This window comes from Cebus imitator, unplaced genomic scaffold (genome assembly GCF_001604975.1).
Source record: "Cebus imitator isolate Cc_AM_T3 unplaced genomic scaffold, Cebus_imitator-1.0 Scaffold200, whole genome shotgun sequence".
Lineage (NCBI taxonomy): Eukaryota > Metazoa > Chordata > Mammalia > Primates > Cebidae > Cebus > Cebus imitator.
Window position 1 is genome coordinate 915,518 of NW_016107515.1, and position 10,415 is coordinate 925,932.

Genomic DNA, 10,415 nt, shown 5'->3' on the forward strand with positions numbered 1-10,415 from the left:
GTTTCACCATGTTGCCCAAGCTGGCATTGAACTCCTGACCTCAGGTGATCCACCTGCCTCAGCCTACCAAAGTGCTGGGATTGATTACAGGCATAAGCCACCGTGCCTGGGCTTATTCTTGATTTGATTTCTTTATTGCTTACTGGTTTATTTAGGTTTTTATTTCTTTTTTTTCTTTTTTTAATTAAAGACAAGTTTCCATCATATTGGTCAGGCTGGTCTCAAACCCCTAACCTCAGGTGATCCGCCCGCCTCAGCCTTCCAAAGTGCTGGGATTACAGGCATGAGCCACCACGCCCGGCTAGGTTTTTATTTCTTTTTTTTTTTGAGACAGAGTCTCACTCAGTCACCAGGCACCAGGCTGGAGTGCAGTGGCGCAACCTCAGCTCACTGCAACCTCCGCCTCCCCGGTTCAAGCCATTCTCCTGTCTCAGCCTCCTGAGTAGCTGGGACTACAGGCACGCACCACCATGCCCAGCTAATTTTTTTGTATTTTTAGTAGAGACGGGGTTCCACCATGTTGGCCAGGATGGTCTCGATCTCTTGACCTTGCGATCCTCCTGCCTCGGCCTCCCAAAGTGCTGAGATTACAAGCGTAAGCCACTGTGCCCGGCCTGGTTTTTATTTCTTATTGAAGTTATTTTCACCTATCATTTATATTTTCTTCTCAATAATTACCCATTTCATGTAAATTAAAACATGTATTTACATAAATTTGTCTAAAATATCACTTTGTGATTTTCAAAATATCTACAGTATCTAATATTATGTTCCCTTTTCATTTTTGTTTCTTCCAGTGAATATTTCTTTCACCAATTCTTTTTTCTTTTTCTTTTCTTTTTTTTTTTTTTTGAGACAGTCTTGTGGTGTTCCTCAGGCTGGAATGCAGTGGCACAATCTTGGCTTACTACAACCTCCGTCTCCCGAGTTCAAGTGATTCTCCTGCCTCAGCCTCCCAAGCAGTTGGGATTACAGGCACGCACCACCTTGCCCAGCTAAATTTTGTATTTTTAGTAGAGCTGGGGTTTTGCTGTTTTGGCCAGGCTGGTCTTGAGTTCCTGACCTCAGGTGATCCACCCAGCTTGGCCTCCCAAAGTACCTCAATTACAGGCGTGAGTCATAGCGCCCAGCCCTTTTTTTTTGTCCTTTGACTAGTCTGTCTATTAGTTATTTCAAAGAAGTAGCATTAATTCTATTGAACCTCAATGTGTTTCTTACAATGCTTCTGAGGTATAATTTACACATAAGATTTATCCATTAACAAAAATGAAAGTTTACGATTCAGTTATTTTTGGCAAATTTACCAAGTTATGAAATTGTCACCACTGCACAGTTTTAGAACATTTTCATCACCCCAATTAGACTGTTTATTGTTCATGTACAGTTAATTCCCATTTCACACCAGCTCCAGGCGACCATTAATCTACTTTCTGTCAGTATGGATTTGCCTTTTCTAGACATTTCATATAAATGGGAATTTGTAGAACACAGGGCCTTTTGTGTCTGGCTTCTTTCACTTAATTTTATTGAATGAACCTCTTTATTTTTATTTCTTATTTATTTATTTTGAGACGGAGTCTCACTCTGTCGTCAGGCTGAAGTGCAGTGGTGCGATCTCAGCTCACTGCAACCTCCGCCTCCCAGGTTCAAGTGATTCTCCTGCCTCAGCCGTGCCAGTAGCTGGGACTACAGGCGCACGCCACCACGCCCAGCTAATTTTTGTATTTTAGTAAAGACGGGGTTTCACCATGTTGGCCAGGATGGTCTCGATCTCTTGACTTCATGATCTGCCCGCCTTGGCCTCCTAAAGTGCTGGGATTACAGGCATGACCCATGGTGCCCGGCTCCCCCCTTCCCACGACCCCTCCTGGAAGCTCTCAGAGCTTGTCAGAGTCTTCTGACCTTCAGAGCCCTCCAGGCCTACAACATTCTAGGAAGTCAGAGCCTTCATCTCCTAGCATGGAAACAACCTTCTTGGTCTCCCCACCGCCTTCGTATAGTTGGCTAAATGTTCTGAAACAAATGAAAGACCTGTCTTTCAGCATGTCCTGGGAGGTTCAGACAGCGCTTGACTCAATGAGAACAGTCAGCGTTGAGTGGCATTTCCTTCCTTTAGAGATAAAGACACTCTACAATTCCAGGCACTCCTCAACTGTGGAAGCATTCTGGACGGCCAGGACACCCTCTGCGCCGACCACTACCAGCATCGCAGGCTTCTTTAGCTGGCTTTTCCAGTGGAAAACCGTGCTTGGTGTTTGCACACCGCTCAAGGGATATTTTCGAACAAAGCATCGAGGAAGGGGCAAAAATACATCACCATGGCCGTTCTCTGGGGTTGGGGATATTGAAGTGTGGCATTAGCAAAGACTCAATTAGTTTATGAGAGAGGGTCCCCAAAATAAACCTTGCAGACTGCCTGTCCCTCCGCCCTCTCCGTAGATTCAGGATGTTACAACCATCTAGAGCACATACAGGCAACAGTAGCAGTGAAGTGGCTCAAGGGGCCGGGATCCAGGATGAAGGTGCTCAAAGAAGACTTGAGTTTGATCTGTATGTAGTGCACTCATCTATTTTGAAACCGGGAAATTAAAAATTAAAATAAAGTATTTACTATGCAAATACATCTGCAAACCCATCATGAAGTAAAGATAAATCAGTGCCAAGGGAGCTCTTTCTCCCAGCCCTCTAATCCTGGCAGGTTTGCGGATCGCGGAGGGGAGCCCCTGGAAAGGCGGGCCTGCAGGGACTCGCGGCGGCTGCCCGGGCGCTCCCCATCGCACACTAGGAGGCAGCACCGCGCCGAGGAACCCGCAGCGGACTGGAAGCCGGGGTGTACGCCCCGGGCGAGTGCCCTAGCCCGCTGGCGTCCCCATCGTTAAAGTGGGGGCGAGGGCAGCCTCGCGGGACAGCTGCGGGAGGATTAAATGAACGAGTGCAGGTTCACCTTCTGGGAGCTGACTGCGATCCGTGGGCGCTCGCGAAATGCCAAGTCGCCGTCCCGCTCGCTCCCACAAAAGTTTTGGGAGTCACGCGGCGTGGCGGGAGGGCTCCTGAGACCTCGAGCGGTCACACCCAGCGAACCCCGAAGCTTCTCTAAAGCCCAGCCCGCGGCTCGCGGCGCGGTGTATGCGGGGACTACAGTTTCCAGGGTGCCCTGCGGCGACGGGCGGAGCCAGGGAGCACCCGCAGCCAATTAGGGGGTCTCGGGGCGCTGCCGGGGAGATGCAGGTGGAGCCCGGCCGGTGGGCGGGCGAGGGGACAGTCCCCCGGAACGGGTCCTGGGCTCTCGCGGGCAGGGCCGGCCGGGGCTGCGGGGCCGGCACGAGGGAGGCGGCCCCGGGGACCGGACAGGGCGGGGGCGGGGACGCGGCCGCCTGGGCGGTTCCGGGTGCTCCAGGCGCGGCGCTGCCCGAAGCGCACTTGATCGAGGTCGGGCTGCGGGGAAGGGCGGATCTGGGGAGAACCCCGAGAGCCGCGGCGTCCTCCAACTCCTCCTCCTCCTCTTCCTCGCTGCCGCCAGAGCAACAGCCAGAGCCCGAGCCTGAGCCGGCGCCACCGCGCCCCTGGCCATGGCTTTCGCCAATTTCCGCCGCATCCTGCGCCTGTCTACCTTCGAAAAGAGAAAGTCCCGCGAATACGAGCATGTCCGCCGCGACCTGGACCCCAACGACGTGTGGGAGATCGTGGGCGAGCTGGGCGACGGCGCCTTCGGCAAGGTTTACAAGGTGAGGGCGCGGAGGTGGGTGGCCGGGCGCGCGCCGAGGGGCTCCGGAAGGAAGGGGCGCCAGTCCCAGCCCCGGCCAGCCTGACTCTGGTTCTGAGGGCTGAACTCGGGGTTCCTGGCTCCCGTCCCGGTGACTCTTGTTCTTTGGGGGGAACAGCACTCGGCCCGGCCGAGTCCCCGTGTTCTGGGCGCCCCCTCCGGGCACTGCTGCCGCCCCCGCCCCAGCCTGTTTCAGAGCACTTCCTGTGCGTCCAGCACTGCGCTCGGCGCCGCACGGGGAGACAAAGGGGCGCTGACAGGACCTCAGCATCCGAGAGGGCCAGTCGAGGCACCTTCCGGGGACCTTCCGTAAAACTGAGATACGGGGCACACTTTTTAGAAAGAGAGACCACACAGATGCTGTGGGAATATCGAGGCGACGGGGACCGAGAAACTCGGCTGCGCTTGGAAGGGTTGGGAGTTGGGGACACATCTGGAGATGAGCCAGAGACTGGGTAGGGGGGCGGGATGGCCTCTGGAGTGAGAGGTGGGGCCGGGCAGAGCGGGAGGTCCGGGTTTGGTGAATGCCGAGCCTCGGGGAACAGATTTGATTCCGTCGGTCTGAGTCACAGCTGGGGAGTCTCCCAGTCTGCAGTCACCTCTCCCTTAGAGGAAGACAGGGCAGAGAGCTTTTGTGGAGTGGATGGGGCAGAGCTGATTGAATCTAGAGAAGTGAGACAAGAGGACGTTGGTTTCTGTTGCTGGGAGCTAATTCTGAGGTGCTGAATTGTTTTAGGGAGCCAACACCTACAGCTTGATTCCCTCCTTTCCCCTAAGAAAACTTTTACTGGGAGACTCCCACTTGTTAAATTCGTGTATATCTCCAGGAGAGCACTCTCTCCTAAGCCACCATTCTCTTCCTTGGGGCTGCTGTAGCTTGTGGGCCACTCTGACCCCAGGATTGCCCTTCTAGGAGGCTGGACCACAGAGAAAGCTTCTCCTCTGACTTGAAAGTGGGCTATCGTCTAGTTACCAAAATTATTCCTAGGTGACCAATGATAGCATCGTTTGGGAGCTTGTGAGAAGTGAAAAATCTCAACTGGGAGCGGTGGCTCACGCCTGTAACCTCAGCACCTTAGGAAGCCAAGTTGGGCAGATCACAAGGTCTGGAAAGGGAGAACATCTTGATCAACATGGTGAAACTCCGTCTCTACTAAAGATACAAAAAAATTAGCTCGGTGGGGTGGTTCGCCCTGTAGTCCTAGCTACTCCGGAGTCTGAGGCAGGAGAATTGCTGGAACCCAGGAGGCAGAGGTTGCAGTGCGCCGCGATCGCACCACTGCACTCCAGCCTCGGCGACAAGAGCAAAACTCGGTCACACACACACACACACACACACCCACTAGAAGTGAACAATCTCAGGCCCAGCTCAGACCTGCTGAATTAGAGCCTACATTTTAATAAGATCCCAGGTGATTCCTAAGCAAATAGGTTTGATATGTACTGCCCTAGAGACTTGGAGTGGGGGCAATGTTTTTCTTTTTCTTTTCTTTTTTTTTAGACAGGGTTTTCCTCTGTTGCCCAGTCTGGAGTAGAGTGGCATGACCTTGGCTCACTGCAACATCCGCCTCCTGAGCTCAAGCGATTCTCATGCCTCAGCCTCCTGAGTAGCTAGGACTACAGGTGCACACGACAGTCTGGCTACATTTTGTGTTTTTTGTAGAGTTGGGGTTTGGCCATGTTGCCCAGGCTGGTCATGAATTCCTTAGCTCATGAGGTCAGTCTGTCAGCCTTCCAAAGTGTTGGGATTACAGGCGTGAACCATGGCACCTGACCTGGAGTGGTGGCAATTTTGAGACCAACCAGGCCCACCTGGTGCCTCTTTTTTTTTTTTTGAGATGGAGTTTCACTCTGGCGAGCAAACTGGATTGCAGTGGTTTGATCTCAGCTCACTACAGCCTCCACTTCCCAGGTTCAAGTGATTCTCCTACCTCAGCCACCATGCCTGGCTAATTTTTGTATTTTTAGTAGAGACAAGGTTTCACCATGTTGTCTAAGCAGATTTCGAACTCCTGACCTCAAGTGATCATCTACCTGCCTTGGGCTTCCAAAGTGCCAGGATTACAGGCGTGAGCCACTGTGCTTGGTCCGGTGCCTCCTTTGTTACCTTACCACCTTCCGTCTGAGCCCACACTTCCTGTTATGGGCGGGGGTGAGGTCTTGTGATGAGAGGCAGTGTTTTTGGACTGCCCCGATTTGCTGTCCTCCTGCACCTGAGGGCCTTGTGCATATTTGAGGGCAGCCAGCTCACCCTCTCCTCAGCACACCTTTTCTTTACTTTTCTCAGAGCTGCATCTTCCTCCTAGTGGCACCACAGAATGGTCCTCAGCCTTGTACCTCTCCCTGGACAGTGTCAGTGCCCTTGCCTGACTTAGAGCCTACTCCTGAGCTGTGCTCTGACTGCCATGAAGGCAGCTGGACCTTTGGTCAGCTCACCACAAGACCCACTTTCTCCAGAATGTTCAGTTGGTGTTTATAGTGTATGCTGTTTGCTCTCAATGTTTTTTTTTTTTTTTTCTTTTTTGTTTCTTCATTAGGGAAATGAATTTTGTTTCTTCAGTTGCCTTCTTGTCCCCTTCCCTGCAATGTATCCTGGCTTCATAGGGTTCATCTTCCTTTAAACTTAAATGCAGAACTTGGCTTTTATGCTGGTAAGATTTCCCCTTGTCATTTTCAGTTGTGTTTCCGCCTGCTTTAGCCCCGTAAGACTCCCCTGCTACTCTGAAAGTTTCATACAAAGGAACTCATGCAGTTCACAAGCTATACCGTCTCCTCTTGGTTCTCCAAAACATGTGGAAAGTCAGTTTTTTGAAAAGTGACTCCAGGGCCAGGCGCCGTGGCTCACCCCTGAAATCCCAGCACTTCAGGAGGCCGAGGTGGGTGGATCACTTGAGGTTAAGAGTTTGAGACCAGCTGGGGCAACATGGCAAAACCCCAACTCTACTAAAAATGCAAAAATAAAAAATTAGCTGGGCGTGGTGGTACATGCCTATAATCCCATCTACTTAGGAGGCTGAGGCAGGAGAATTGCTTGAACCCGTGAGGCAGAGATTGCAGTGATAAGATCAAACCACTGCCCTTAAGCCTGAGTGACAGAGGGAGACTCCACCTCAAAAACAACCACCACAACAAAAAGGTGACTTTAATTCTCAAAGTTGTGAGCTGGCTCCACCACAGCCCTCTCCCCCTACCTCTCTGAATCCACGATTTTCTCTTAATTAAGGGAGAGCCAGACCAAGAGAGCTATGTGATGGCTGATAGACCTGAGCAATCTATTCTATTACCTACTTGGCCTTAGCACGTGCCCCTCTGACCTAAGCCAACCCCATATGCCTTGGTGCCCAGAGAAGAGAAGGGACTAGCATCCAGAGCTCTGGGCCTCAGTTGAACACTTTTTCCTTAGTCACCAGCTAAGGAAGACCCATCCTGGATCAGAGATCACTGTCACCCAAGCTGCCTTCCCTGGAGAGGTGCTATTGACTCACCCCTCCTGGCTGAAGTCGAAGCAGGTATTGCTTTTACTAAAGACCCCTCTAATCAAGGACCACGACTCCTGCCCACGTGGTTTGGTGGTTCCCTGGCCTGGTCACTGAAGTAACCCAAGCCAAACATTCCATCTTGGTTTTGTGGTTGGAACCAGAGATTCCGTTTTGACATGGCACCTGAGAAAGCAGTTGGCAGGGAGCTGAGGAGGGACCACCAGCAGTACTGTTTTTCTTCTGACAGCCTAAGTGATGAAGGCTTCCTGAGGTCTTTCCTGGCCTTGGAAATTCGAATTTGTCAACACTGTTGGGGAGGACTCTAAGATTCCAGATTTCCTGATGAGTCTTCACATTAGCAGTCTCCAAGATATCAAGCCTCGTTTTTCCTCTTCTCCGTGATAAATCTTTATCTATCTGCCTCGGGAGAAAGATAGGAAGATAGGATTGATTTTGCGCAACTCATTCTCACCCAGTCCCTCTGTGATTGCAAATTGGTTTCAAAAGAAAACCATTCTTAGTTCATTGCTAGAATACAAACTGGGCTGGGTGCAGGTGTGGTAATCCTAGCCTGTACACTTTTGGAGGCTGAGGTGGGCGGATCATGAAGTCAGAAGTTCACGACCAGCCCGGCCAATACGGTAAAACCCCATCTCTATTAAAAATACAAAACAGGCTGGGCGTAGTGGCTCACGCCTGTAATCTAAGCACTTTGGAGGGCAAGGCGGGCGGATCACCTGGGGTCGGGAGTTCAAGACCAGCCTGACCAACCTGGCGAAACCCCGACTTTAAAAAAACAAAAACAACAACAACAACAACAAAAATACAAAACATTAGCCTGGCATGTTGGCACATGCCTGTAAGCCTGTAATCCCAGCTACTCGGGAGGCTGAGGTGGAAGAATCGCTTGAACCTGGGAGGCAGAGGTTGCAGAGAGCCAAGATTGTGCCTCTGGCACTCCAGCCTGCACAACAGAGAGAGACTCTGTCTCAAAAAAAAAAAAAAAAAAAAAGTAAAGCTTACAAGCTATTTGGTTTTAAAATTCTTATCACTGAAAATAATCTTCATTTTGAAGAGGAGGTAGAAAGGGGAAAAAGTGATAGGCTGAGTGGGGGTTGATGGCTGACTTCAGTGGGGTGTGCTTGCTGTTACGGCAGCGGGCAGCACGGGCACTCATGCATCCAGTGTGGACAGGGAACATGAGAAATGAAAGGAGGCTGGGCCGATGGTAGTGGGTTATCAGACCTTATTAACATTAGTGTCACTAAAGTTGATATACAACCCCCCACTGCTAAATTTGACTGGCTTTGAAAAATAATAATTAAAAAAAAAAAAAGAAATGAAAGGAGTTGGGTTAGCAGGCTGAGATGATTTTTCTGCTTCTTTTTGTTTGTTTTTAGAGGCAGTATCTTACTCTGTCACACAGACTGGAGTGCAGTGGCACCATCATTGCTCACTGTAGCCTCAAACTCCTGGGCTCAGGGGATCCTCCTGCCTCAGCCTCCAGAGTAGCTGTGACTACGGGCACATGCCACCACACCTGACTAATTTTAATTTTTGTAGAGATTGGGTCTCGCTATATTGTCCAGGTTGGTCTTTTTTTTTTTTTTTTTTGAGACGGAGTTTCGCTCTTGTTACCCAGGCTGGAGTGCAATGGCGGATCTCGGCTCACCGCAACCTCCGCCTCCTGGGTTCAGGCAATTCTCCTGCCTCAGCCTCCTGAGCAGCTGGGATTACAGGCACGTGCCACCATGCCCAGCTAATTTTTTGTAGTTTTAGTAGAGACGGGGTTTCACCATGTTGACCAGGATGGTCTCGATCTCTTGACCTTGTGATCCACCCGCCTCGGCCTCCCAAAGTGCTGGGATTACAGGCTTGAGCCACCGCGCCCGGCTCCAGGTTGGTCTTGAACTCCTACACTCAAGTGATCCTCCTGCCTCAGCCTTCCAAAGTGCTGGGATTACAGGTATGAGCTACTGAGCCTGGTATCCTTCTTAAGAATTGCTTTGCCAGCCTGAGCAACATGATGAAACTCCATCTCCACCAAAAATGCAAAGAATTGGCCGGGCACAGTGGCTCACACCTGTAATCCCAGCACTTTGGGAGTCCACTGCAGGCAGATCATGAGGTCAGGAGTTCGAGACCAGCCTGGCCAATATGGTGAAACCGAGTCTCTACTAAAAATACAAAAATTAGCTGGGCATGGTGGTGGGCACCTGTAATCCCAGCTACTCGGGACGCTGAGGCAGGAGAATCGCTTGAAACTGGAAGGGGGAGATTGCAGTGAGCTGAGATTGCACTGCTGCACTCCAGCCTGGGCTAACGAGTGAAACTCCATCTCAAAACAAAATAATAATAAAAAAGTAGCTGGGCGTGGTGGCATGGGCCTGTGGTCCCAGCTACTCAGGAAGCTGAGGTGGGAGGATCACTTGAGCCTGGGTGGCAGCAGTTGCAGTGAGCTGAGATCCTGCCACTGCACTCCAGCCTAGGAAACAGAATGAGACCCTGAGACCCTGTCTCAAAACAAACAAACAAAAAAGAGAAAATTGCTTTGGTTTTGATTTTTTGTTTTCAAACTTTTTTTTTTCAAGATGGAGTCTTGCTCTGTCACCCAGCCTAGAGTGCAGGGAGGCAGTCTTAGCTCGCTACAACCTCTGCCTACCGGGTTCAAGCAATTCTTCTGCCTCAGCCTCCTAAGTAGCTGGGATTACAGGTGTGCACCACCACGCCCAGCTAATTTTTGTATTTTTAGTAGAGACGGGATTTCACCATGTTGGCCAGGCTGGTCTCAAACTCTTGACCTTGTGATCTGCCCTCCTTGGCCTCTCAAAGTACTGGGATTACTGGGATGAGCCACCAAGCCCGGCCTTTTTAAACCTTTAAAAAATTTATTATTTTGCAAAATTGGGAGTTTACCAAACAAATAGCAACAATTAAAAAGAAAAAAATTGCTCTAGGTTCTATCAATGTCTGTTGACATTTTGATGTATTTCCTTCTAGACTTTTGATGTTATGGTGAAATTTTTTTTTCCTGCTTGGTTGTAATCATATATGTATCTATAGTGTTTTATGGTATCTTTCATTTCTAAACTGTATTGTTCTAAATGTTTCACACATACCTTCTGGGATGGCTCAGGGCCCTCTTAATCCTAATCTTTTTTTTTTTTTTTTTT

General features: G+C 50.3%; 1 protein-coding gene across 1 annotated transcript in view; it reads left to right on the top strand.

Annotated features, from left to right (window-relative positions):
* The first annotated feature begins 3,259 nt into the window (after positions 1-3,259).
* The window catches only part of STK10 (serine/threonine kinase 10), a 157,986-nt gene continuing 150,830 nt past the window's right edge, over positions 3,260-10,415 (top strand). The window contains exon 1 of the mRNA XM_017547673.2: positions 3,260-3,725. Coding sequence (XP_017403162.1) covers positions 3,570-3,725 — 156 coding nt within the window. The 5' untranslated portion in view covers positions 3,260-3,569. The remainder of the gene's footprint in view (positions 3,726-10,415) is intronic.